At 39.9% G+C, this 12,814-nt stretch overlaps 1 protein-coding gene across 2 annotated transcripts in view; it reads left to right on the top strand.

Annotated features, from left to right (window-relative positions):
* The window catches only part of SLC9A9 (solute carrier family 9 member A9), a 571,800-nt gene that overhangs the window by 142,607 nt on the left and 416,379 nt on the right, over nt 1-12,814 (top strand). For both annotated transcript variants that reach the window (XM_081066979.1, XM_081066980.1), the window contains exon 5: nt 6,418-6,533. In XM_081066979.1, the coding sequence (XP_080923105.1) occupies nt 6,418-6,533 (116 nt within the window). The remainder of the gene's footprint in view (nt 1-6,417; nt 6,534-12,814) is intronic.

The following is a 12,814-nucleotide window of genomic DNA, read 5'->3' as shown; positions in this document are numbered from 1 at the left end:
AGGTGTACAAAACAATGTAATAGTTAGACATTCACACCCCTCACAAAGTGATGACCCCCCCAATCTACTCTGACAGCGTATGTAGCTGTTACAGTTCCACTGACTCTATTCCTTATGCTGTACCCCACAGCCTGTGACTATATATATATATATATATATATATATATATATATGTGTGTGTGTGTTAAATTGTAGTTGACATTCATTGTTATTCAGCTTCAGCTTCAGGTGTACAGTGCAGGGGTCAGGCATCTACACCGTCCATGGAGTGGACTCCCTAATAAGATAAGTGTCCATTTGACATCCTACAAAATCTTTACATTATTGATTATCTTCCCCAAACTGTCTTTCGTATAGAAACCTGTTGTTTTATTTAACCGGAACAGTATTCCTTTAACAAACATGCAATTTCTGCTAGTATTTTAAAAAATCTTTTTAAAGGAAAAGCTTGACAATTCCTTTTACCACTTTTGAAAACTCGGTAGGACTTTTCAATGACCAGCCTCCATGAGATCAAAGCAATCACACAGGTCTTCTTTCCCTGTGTCAGGGAACAGGGATCTCCGTACCTCAGAAGGACGTCTCTGTAGAGCTGCAGACACAAGCTTAATGCAGCTCCCCATTAAATTTATGTTTCAATAGGTGAGACATTCATCCACTCTCTCTCTCTCAACACTTCTGCTTCTAAAAGGAGCTCCAAGTGACAGTTGAGAGGTAATAGCATGTTGAATTCTCCCAAGCTATTCAGTAATCCTTGTCTCTCATCTGCAAATCTGCAGAGAGACCAACTCGCCATGCAGTAGGCATGAGGCGCTTATCCATGGGGATCTGGAGCAGTTGCACCTCAGGCAAGCTCCATTTGTGAATTCAAAGTGAATTCAGGACCCCTGGACGAGTTTCCCATCAGGCCTAGATGCACACGGACGGCGGAGTGCTTTTTCTTTGCCAGAGTGTCCTCATTTGAGTAGAGTCCCCTACTCAAAGTGCAGCCGGGGACGAGCAGCACTGGCACCCCCTGGAAGCTCACTAGAAATGCAGACTCTCAGGCACCTCTCCAGACTTGCTGATCACCAGGTGATTGGTCTGGACAGTAGAGGCAAGCTGTGGTGATTTGGACTACTTGTTCTAGGTCCTGGCTACCTATGGGAACAATGGATGAACTTTAAAGAATACCGATGCCTGGGTCCCACCTGCAGAGATTCTGATGTACTTGGTATGGGATAAAGCCTCGGCATCATGATTTGCAAAGCTCCCTATGTGATTCTAATATGCAACAAAATTTGAGAACCACTGAATTAGAATATATAGCAATGCACTCTGGAAGAACTTATAGTACTTGATTACCCAAATTTCACTGTCCAGACCTCGTGTGTTAGCACCCACTTGTCTTGGTGGCCCATGTAACTTTTCCCTACAGTGACCACCCCTGTTGCTCCCTCTCCTATCACAACTCATGTCTGATCCCATCTGCAATAAAGATTCAGCCCCAGTGCCTTCTTCCCCTTACCATGTTTCTCCCTTCCTCCTCCAAACCCCGTATCATTTTATCTCAGCTTTCTTACCGAACCTGTAATTTTTTACTTAGTAGTCCAGTTATTTACACACATTGCTTCTTATCTCTCCTCATCTGTGAGCTCTGAGAGGACTGAAGCCACATCTGAGTCATCTTTGTAACCCTTGGATCTAGGAAGGCTGAGTAATGGGTACAAAGAATGCAGATTGGAGCAGGGAGAGAAGAAGGCACAACTGCCCAGATGTGCCGTCTTTCTTTCAATTAATCAGGTTAGATGGGCATACAAAGAATGCACACGTGGAATTTAGGACCTGGATGACATACAGAAAAGAGCTTACAAACCACATATGAGGATGAACAATGGAGCTACCATTTGAGAGAGGGATGGAGGCAAGAGAACAGTGATTACATACAGTGAGCACTAAGCATGGTATTCTGAAAGCAGGAGGAGAGGGATGGCCAGGAAGTACAGAGAGGTGAGGAGCTCAGCTTACTCAGAGAATGTTAGGGTCTGCACATCCTGGGATGCTGGCACACGCTGACAAGCTTTGCAAGGGAGGCTGTCACTTAGTGAGTGTGGCTGAGTTCCACACTGCTTCCATCGCCCTTCTCAGTCTTCTCAGAAGTGATCCCCTTTCATCCCGAATGAGCCCCCATGTTCCCAGATAGTAGACATGAGTGGATACGCCATCAGGATGCCTGGTTCTTTTCTCACTTGTATGCCATTTATCTTTCAGTAGGTCTCTACCTCTTACTGCACGTCAGCATTGCAACTTACGCCCATTCCATATTCAAGCTTGGGGTTTACATCACATTTCCTCCAGGAACCTTGAAATACTTTACAGATGGGAAGCTTGATTCCCTGAGGGTAACTGCACAGGTTGCTCTAAGAGCAGGAATTAGTGAAGAAATGCAAGGGTGAGTGAAGCCTCTAGATGGCGAGCCCAGGAAGGTGGCAAATCGACAGGGAGTACAGTATGTGGGAAGTGGACTCCCTTAACTGTGTCCCAAAGGTTGCAAAGTCCCAGAGCCTTGGACCCCAGCCATGGTTAAAAAACAATGTATTTCATCACAACTTCGTCTCTGCAGCCTTTTCATTCCTGAAAATATATGGTGGCCGCTTCTAGGCCCACAGGAAGCCAGATACAGAACTGGCTTCACCGGAAAATCATGGAAGACATGGTGCTGTCAGTACACTTTTACAGCCAAATTAAATGCCTCAAAGGGAAGTCTTCTGGGCCCTCCCTAACCCTTAAGGAACTTGTCCCATTATGTATCATGTCAAAGACATTCTACCAGGAACTAATAATATCATAATTGGCTTTTTTAAATTTGGGAAGCCAAAGCAAAGATATCTTAAATTTTTTACTTAGTGTCCAGTAGTAAAATGTAGAAAGAAAGATGTGTTTAAATCTCAGTTCTATCAATTGCTGGGTTTTATTGTTTATAAAATAAGAATCATGATGCTGCCCAACTAGTGGGCCTGGTACAGAATAGTTGCTCAACAAATATGCAAATGTTTCTTCCCTCCCGTCTTCCCACACCTCCGTTCTTACCACAGTCTTCTTATAATCTCAGGGCCAGAGAGTCTCCACCCACTGACAGATAGATGCCTTGAGATTAATCAAGGTTCCAGGGTTGGTTGGTAACTAAGAGGAGAGGAGAGGCCAGGGGTAGAGAAAACTGTGGGGGTGTGATTGTCTTGGTGTTGGCTGTTAAAAAACAAAATTTTGTGTGGCCAAATGTCGTGACATAGGATTTCCCAACCTCAACATACACACTTATGGCCCTGACCGTGAGTCCTCCCTTCATTGCTCCCTTCCTCCTACCCCTATTCCATTCCCTCACCAGCCTCCTCTTTCCACTTAGGGGTAAAATAATTGGATGCAACCTCCCCCTTCCTCTAAAGCTTTTTTTCCCTCTACCTCTTTCAGAGGAGAGAAGGTTAAGGGCCGGCAGTCAGCAATCTTCACAGTTCCTTGTACAAGAGATCTGACATAGGAACTGGACACGGGTCACCACTACAGCAAAGCTGGGCGGGACTTCAACTCATCTCCCATTTTTCAGTGCCCACAAGCCAGCATGACTCCTTCATCCTCTTCTCCCCAACCATGAATGGAACAGAAGAACAGTCTTAAGACTGGTGGGAAAAGTTAAATGGACCTAAGGAGTCATAGAACATCATGAGAGCTGAGCACCTGCTTCAGCTACATACAGCAGGCCTCGCAGGCTACTGGGCTCCGTGGGGCAGAGCAGCCCATACTGGGTGCTGAGGTAAAAGCCTTAACTGGAGCCACAGCTCCGTCAGGACAGGACTCTCCCCCCTCGTCTTTGCAGGGTTGGCAGATGGCACAAATTCTGTGTGCGTGTGTGTGTGTGTACATGCACATGTATTTCTCCTGCTTTCCAAGCAATTCAAAAGCTTTATAGAGTTGGTGGTTAATAGTGCAGGCTTTGGCATCCAACTGCTTAGGTTCAAATGTAGCTCCATCACAAGCTCACTTCTGTGACTCGTTGCAAGTTACTTAACCTCTCTGAGTCCTAATTTTCTCATTTGTAAAAAGAACCTAACTCATAAAATACTGAGGATGAAATGACACATTTGCAATGTGGGGCAAGTCATTTTAATTCTGAGCCTCAGATTCCTAACCTATAAAATTAACTAATGGGTATAGAATTCAGAAATGTAGTCACAGGTCATAAAGTTTATATCGATTCCAGAGCCTGTTAATACTCAGTATCTGAGACATAGCTCAGGTAAGAGAGGACTGGTGACGCTGGGCTAACCCCAGAAGAGGCTGAGGGACTAGTGTCGGAGAGCATTTCGGTGGTGATGGCATGACCAGCCAGAATGGCCCAGGATTGATCAGACCTGTAGATTCCAATTCAGAAAGTGATGTGGGAAACTATTTTAAATGTATGATTATTTTTTACTGCTGTCCATCTTGCTAAAATGCACACAGGGATCTTTGGTTTCTTTCACTGATGTATCGTAAGCACCGAGCTTGACACAAAGTAGGGGTTCAATAATAAATGTCTGTTGAATGAAAAAATAAGCTGAACGCAGCTACTCCATACCTGTCAAGAGGCTGCATGTCCTGGTAACTGGAAGACCCTCACCAGATAAGTGTGGGTGGGCTGCCACGACCGAGGCCTGGTGGATTGTCTCTTCCTGTAACCATAGCTGTATTCCGTGGCACAGCCTTTCTGATAGGTCAGTTCTTTCCACCTAGTTGGGATGCTCCCTCCCCTACTACTGGGAGCCACACTTCACAGCAGTGTTGGACCTCTCTGCTCAAACCCACTAGCTATTGTCTCGATGGTTTAACTCAGTAGTATTTCCAGGTTCTTAGGGAAACTCCATTGCTGCTCCTTTGTACTACCTAGAGCGACCACCTAATGGGGCAATTGTGAGTGTATCCTGTGAGATAATAGATAACGTAAAATATAAAACTATCCATCTAGGGAATATGCTGTTGTGGTTAAAAGCCCGGCTCTGGAGCCGGTTCCCTGTAATTCAGATCTGGGTTTCGCAGGTTAATAGTTGTGTCCCCTTGAGCTGGTTACTTGATCACACTGTGTTCAATTTTCTCATCTAAAATACATATAACTACTTTATAGGATCAACATGTAGATAAATAAGTTAAAATATGTGAAGAAATAGAAAGAGTCGATAAACATTACCTATTTTGACAATATAGTAAACGAACTAAAAATTTATTATGTGCCGAAAACCAAATGTGTATTATCTCAGGTAATCCTAAAACAACTCTATGGGCCAACTATTACTGTTTTTCCTACTTCATAAATAAGGATACTGAGGCTCAGAAAGTTTTCCTAATGCCCTAACATCATATAGCTAGTGAGTGGTAAAACCTGGATTTAAATGCAGGTGTATTCAAAATATTCTCTCAGAAAGAATTTTTTCTTCACAGAATTTGAAACATCTGCATTCTCTTTGACATTATAATTTTTAATATCTGACTTCGAGCCTTTTTAGCCATGCTTACAACCTTAAAACAATTTTATAAAAAGCTATATATATGTGAATATTTAAACATTCATCTCTTAGTCTGAAAGTTCATAGTTTCTAAGGACTCTTACAATCACTTATAGTGATTTTACTATGGTCCAATTCACCAATCTCTATTTTCTCTAATAGGATTTTAGCAAAATTAATCAGCCAATTCAATAACTAAGTATCACTAAAAGCTATAGTGTGGCAAATGATGATCAAAACAGATAATTTCCATGGAATAGGTTTGGTAAGCTTATAAACATTATAATCTCATGGGGAAACAAACAAACAAAACAGCTTTCCTTGCAAGATCAAAACAAGCATTTCAGGCTCTCTAACCTAACAGGGTGCTGACGTTACAGGCTCTCTAACCTAACAGGGTGTCCCCACCCACTTGGAAGTGTCCTCACATCGCAGTAGTACAGACTTCTCCATTGGAAAGTGCCTGGTTGACTGGGGGCCCTGTGAATGGCCAACAGCCTTCTCATTGCAGTGACAGACTAGAAATGTCAACCCTTTTCAGACATCCCTAGCAAACAAAACAATGAAAACTGAAAAGCAATCCATTTACAGATGTCAACCCAGGCCCTGTGTGTGTGACCATGGTTTGCTATACCATATTTGATAGAATATTTTTTATATCCTTGAGATTTATCTTGTTTTCACTGAAAGATATTATAAAATGTTCTGTTACCTTTTTCCAGGAGAATGAGTTGTGATGTTTGGTAAAAGTGGCTTTCATAATCAAGAGATTTAGATGGTGTACTGAGAGCCAGCACAGCCACGAATTGGCAGGACAGTGTAATTTGTGCGTGACACTTGTGATGGTATGGGCTTGCACAGGATTCAACTTGATATTTGAAGATTTCATTTTTCTCTTCAACAGGTTAGTTATGTATGGCTTTGTGAAGGCTATGGTATATGCTGGCCAGCTGAAAAATGGAGACTTCCATTTCACTGACTGTTTGTTTTTTGGTTCACTGATATCTGCTACAGATCCAGGTAATTAATTGCTCAAATAATGTTTTCTTCTTTTTAAGAATCAAACATTTAAACTGAATGTTTCTGTAAGACCATCACCCTACTCTGTATAATAATTCCTTATTCCTCTTCACATGCAGTTGACACATCTGTTAGTGATTACAAAAAGGAGAAAAGAAATAGGTGACTATTCTAATAACTCTCAAAAAAATGGGCCTGAAAGCAATTTCAGTAGTGGGAAGATTTTTTTAAATTTGTTACCGTTTATTTCTTTAGAATAGGTAGCCATTTTGAGCTACAGTCCTTAATTTTCCTCTATTCAACTTGTCTTCTTTCAAAAATGAGCTATTGAATTAAATGGTAAAAAAATATATATATATTTTCAAAATTATTTATTATGGACCTTTTCAAACATATTAAGAGTAGAGAGACTAAAAAACACACACAAAAAAACTGTCATACACCCTTCAGTAATTATCAAATATGACCAATGCTTTTATCTATACCCACCTGTACTCCCTCTTTTTGTCATTATCATTATTAGTTTGTGTAGTAGTTTATACAAATTAAGACACAAACAAGGGCTACATGTTGCATTTGATTGATATGACTATTGAGTCTTTTTTAATCTGTATATTCCCCCTCCATCTTCTTTTTCTTTTTTGTCATTTACTTGTTGGAAAAAAAAAAAGGTAGTTTATCTCGGGGTTGAATTGAATATGGTTCTTTATTTATACCTCTACCCCTTGTATTTCTTGTAAACTGATAGTTAAATCTAAAGACTTAATACAGGTCCATCTTTGTTGGGCCGAATGCCGTGTAGGTGGCGTTGCGAGTCCCCGTAGCAGCAGGAAGCGCATAGTGACCAGTGAGCCAGCTGTCAGGCGGACCCACCTCACTATTGAATTACTGCTCCAACAGAGATCACCAGAACAAAGCTGTACTAGACAAGATGCGTTTATTACATGTTGCCATGTGAGAGAATGCTCTCAGAGGGTGTCCGAAAGGACTTCTTATAGGACTTGGGCTTATGTTTGGTGATTTTAAGGAGTGTGTAAGGAATTGAGTCTTCGTTCTAGATTAGATGCTGTCAGGAAGCAGAAGTAACTGGGCATTTGAATAAATCTTACCTAGAAGGAAGGAAGACTGGATTGAGCCTAAAACTACAACTGGTGAAGAAGCAACGGCCACTTATATAACCAGGAGAGGGGGAGGTTGGTCAGTTTTATGCTTCGGGCAGGGTGCATTATTTGCATTTAGACATGATTATGCAGTAGTCTTGTTTTGGTCTTCATCCAGGTCACAGAATGACCTTGTCTGATGTATTATGAAATTGTTCATGTTCAGTGGAAGGACACCAAGGGCCGGCTGATCGTCTGAGGCCAGCTTCCCAATGTCAGAGGCTGCTTGTCTCTTTCTCAGACTGGCCCTCTGGCCAGCAGTATCAATGCCGTATTGTGGCTTGTTATAAATGTGGGTCTCAGGCTCAACCCCAGGCCTACGGAATCAGATTCTAGAATTTGGCAATATCTTCAAGTGATTCATATGCACATTAAATTTGAGAAGCTCTATATTTTAGAGTTCCTCATTTTAGCTAATGACTTTGGTTCCCATCTACGGTTACTGCTTACTTCCCTATTTATTAGGGCTTACAAATGAGTGGTATATTAACTCTGTCCTACCTTTTGTATTTATTAGCTGGTACTCTCCTATAAAGAAACAATTTTCCATATCAACTATTTGAGTACCCATGATATCATTTGAACAAAACAGTAGGATAAATGATAGATTCATTCCTTTTATTTACTAATTTCCAAAATTGTAAGTTGTTTGCCTAGTATCCTCCACATATAACCAAGAAAAAAACATTTTTTAAGTATCATGTCAACAAATGGGTTTTAACATAGTTGATATGTTTCAATCTACTGCTGTCATTCTTTTTGATGATCAATATACATATTCCATCTTTGACAACACGGAGCCCCTTCAAGTTTCTCCTGTATATTCTTGTCGTGACCCCAGTGGTCTTTCATAGGTTTCTCGTTTTGGGGTAGGGGTAGATGTTCCAATCTTATCTTGTTTATTTCTTCTACCCTGACTTGGATCCAGCCATTTTGTCAAGAAGCCTTGGTTCTTTCTAAGAGCGAAATTTATTTACAGACCAAAATTTGGGCATTAGGGATTTTCATTACTACTGCATCAGTAATTGTTTCTAGATATTTTTATTTGTTTTAAAGGAGAAATAATATCGTAAATTCATATTAATATTTTCTGTTCAAATTTACTTAACTGCCTTGAATTTTTATTTGTATTTTAATTTTTCTTCCGCCTACTTTTCATCTCCCTATTACATTAATATAATTTCTTACTTGCTTAAAATACATGTTTTAAAAATTATAATATACATATTATTTCTAAAAATATAATTATTGAAAACTGTTTAAGATTTTACTGTGGTTCTTTTTACTTTTTGGATATATGCTACTAGGAATAATAAGTTAAAAATTACTCTGTTTTAAGAGTCTTGAAATAATTTCTGTGTTGCTGAGTCACAAGTCAATATACAATAACGTTCACTTATTTCATTTTGCTTTTAATTTTTGTTTTAAAATTAAATTAAATATCTACAAAATTCCAAAATGAAAACCATAGAATAGAACAAGAAAAAAAAATCTAGCTTCTATCCCTTCCCCTCTACCCTAATTTTCCAACCATTTTGATTGGTTTTTAATTCACCCTTCTACTTTTAAATCTAAGAAAATACACAAACATGCATGCACTCTATTATGTTGGTGTAAAAGTAATTGCGGTTTAAAAGGTTAAAAATAATAGCAAAAACCTCAATTACTTTTGCATCAACCTAATATATGCTACTTCTTTGCTTTACTCTTTTTAAATTTACAGTATTTTGTACCGTACTTCATAGCAGTACATAAAGATCTTTCTCATTCTCTTTTTTAACTGCAGAGTACCTAGTTTATTCAACCAGTCATCTGTTGATGGATATTTGGGTTCTTTATTATCCTTTGCAATTAGTATGAATGGTATTGCAGTTAATAACCTTGAAATTAATAGCTTTTCACATTTTGCCAGTGTTTCTTTGGAATAGTTTTCTAGAAACAGTTTAAAAGGTAAATGCATTTCTAATTCTCCTAGATGCCAAATTCCTATCCATAAAGTTTGTACTATTTTGCATTCACTAGCAATGTGTGACAGCGCTTGTTTTCTGTAGGCTTGCTAATGCAGAATTTTGTCACAATTTTAGATTTTTACTCATACGAGAGGAGAGGATTTATATCACCCTATGTTTTTACTTAGTACTTCTCTTATGATGAATAAGGTTGAACGCTTGTATGTTTAGGGGACATACTTTTTTCTGAAAACCAACTGTTTATAAGATACCCTTTCTCAGTGAGGTTTCACTTTTCAAGTTTTAGAAGCCCTTAGTATACTAGGGATGTTAACCCTTTGGAATATAAGTTACAAATATTTTTTCCAGTTTTATCTGTTTTATTTGGCTCATAGTGTGGAGGAAGAAAAATATTTTTAATGTCTGATGTTGACCCATTTCCTGAAAGAGGATGAAATGAAAGTAGGTCACAGATTTGGAATCTGTGGTACTGATTAGAAGATCAGAGCCCAGAGGGTGTATACGGGTAGACTGTTCCGCTCCATAGCTGAGGGTGACAAAGCCACTAAGTCATTACCAGATGAGTTCATGCTCCACTCTCACAGCCCAGGGAAATGCTGCAGCTCCTTTGGACTCACGATAAAATATTTTCAACCCATCAGTGATTTTTAGTTAGTTAGCGGTGTTCTTCTCTGTCACGTATGGACATTTTGCTTCCCATGGTCAGATCTCCTTGCAAGTCACCTTCGCACTAATCTGCATGTTGAAAGCAGTGCACCCATGTTCCCTGGTGCCAATGCCAAAGGTCACGTTGGTTGTATTCTCAGTGCTGCAGCCAGCTCCAAGCACAACTGTGTTCAAGCTTTGTTCTTTCTTTAGCTGATTTTATCCCTGAGGTTATGTTTACATGGCATGAAAACTGATTAAAATAGACCAAAAAAATCAAACTCGGTAAGAGGGTTATGTATCTACATTGTGTCAAACAATTGAGCTGACTGAATTTTTTTAAATTCAGAATTGATTCAGCCAAAGAGAAGCCTGGAAACCATGTCTACATTCCCAGTCTGGCATGGACCAGCTGTGCAACTTTGGGCACCACTCAGCCTGGCTAGGCTTCATGGGTCTTGCAGGTGGAAGTAATGTGATCTCAACTCTTCCAACCTTTATTTTACATATGAAGAAACTGCTTTTCAACCCAAAGCCTCCCATCCAGACATTCTGGGGTTCTATCCTCACTCAGCAAATGTTAGAGATGCTCTTCCACAGCAGAGACCCACACACCAATAGGAATACTTACGCTTCATTTACTGGTTGCTAATTGCTATACTAAAACATGCTGAACCTACTCTCTGCTAAATTGGTACAATTTGAGATCTTTAACAACCTTGAAACACCTAGCTAATCTTATCCCACAATTATTCATTTATTGCCTAAATTATTGTGACTCACTAATTTATAAAACAGAACCAATGCTCTCGAGGTCTGCTTTTTCTTTGCCTTCTTTAAATCAATTCTTTCCCATTTAGCCTTAGCTAAATCTTGGCTAGGTGTTATTAACTCTTCGTAATTTTCTTTTATAGATACACTTTAGACTTAACTCTAATTTTTCCTGAATGTTGCAGACTCTCCTCAGCCAATTTTTAGTTTACCTCCAGTTAAAATGGTTTGACTATTATTTGATTGATTTAATATCCTCCTTTCCTCACTGATGAAGATCTCACTAATGATGTAAAAGTCATCCACAGCACTTACCAGAGAGTGGACAGCTAAAGGCCTAGCTCCCAAAGAAACCGTGTATGGCAGATGGCAGAGAGGAAGAGAGAAGAGAGGGCTTGAGCCAGCTCTTCATCAGGTATGTTTAGACAAGGGAAGGTAGAAGGATGGAGAAGGGGAGAGAAGAGATCAACAAAGTGGCAATAGAGTAGAAAGTCCAGAAACTGGAAATAAATGCTTTCGTAGTTAATATCCCTCATTTTACAAATGGCCAACGGCCATACGGGATCCTCTGACCTCATGCGATGCCCGTCTCTGACTTGGGTCCCAGTTTGATAAATTTAGAGAAAGATAGTGATTTTTATTAATAAGTCTGAAACGTCGCTTTCTACGGGGTAGGTGAGGTAAAGAGAGAGGTCTTTTGGGTGTGGAAAGACACTGGGGAAGCCCAGTGTGTACGCTGCTCCTGGAAAACACACCTTGTTGGTGCCCACGGGGCATGTGCATGTAAGGCTCCTCCCTCCTCACCTTCCTCAGGTCATTGCTCAAATGTCACCTTGAAGAGACCTTCCCTAACCATCCAAAATTGCACCTTTCCTCCCCCCACACAGTCACCCCCAAATTGCGGTGCTTCCCATCCCCTTTTCTCGCCTTACATTTCTGTAGAGTACTAATCGCTATCTCATTTAAACTTTCTAGTAACCACATTAAGAAGGTAAAAAGAAATGGGTAGAATTCATTTTAACAGTGTATTTTATTTAATTCAATATTAAATAAATATTTCAAAATGTGATCAACATAAAATTATCAGTGAGGTATTTTACTTTTCTTCATAATATCTTTGAAATCTAGGGTGTATTTTATTCTTCCAGCCCACCCGTTTGGCCTGGCCACATTTCCAGTAGCCACAAGTGCTTGTAACCACTACATTGGACAGGGCAAATCTCCAGTAAGCCCTATTTGAGGTGACTCAAATCAGGGCTACCTGTATTTTCTGGAGAGAAAACAGAACAAGTCTATGAAGTAGGAATTATTTTCTAGTCTTAAGTACTGGACTAACAGTTCCGGATTTCGAAATAGTGCAGCTGCGTTGGAGTTTTAATGCAACTGCATCATATAAAACGAAGACATTTTAGTCCACATAGGAAACAGGGAAATTAATGAAGCGAGAAAACACACAACCCACATGTGCTTGCATGAGTGGCTTCCTGGAGACCTTGGAGGAAATGTCAGTTCTGTAAATACCACAGTGAGTTATAGCATCTTCTGGGTGATTAATACTTGATGTAACGTACTGAGTTCTTCCTTTTCCTGAAGGAAGCTACTTTTTTGGACATCTTCCAACCTTAAAAAAATTACACTACATATTATTAGTGCTTCTGCAAGTCTGTAGTGCATGGGTTGCACTCTCTGGAAACAGGAAGAAAGAAGTACTGGCTGCGTAGCCAAGAAGAGAGGC

Source organism: Rhinolophus hipposideros (assembly GCF_964194185.1).
Source record: "Rhinolophus hipposideros genome assembly, chromosome: 2".
NCBI lineage: Eukaryota > Metazoa > Chordata > Mammalia > Chiroptera > Rhinolophidae > Rhinolophus > Rhinolophus hipposideros.
The sequence above is the reverse complement of the archived record's forward strand: the minus strand, read 5'-3'. Positions and strand labels throughout refer to the sequence as shown.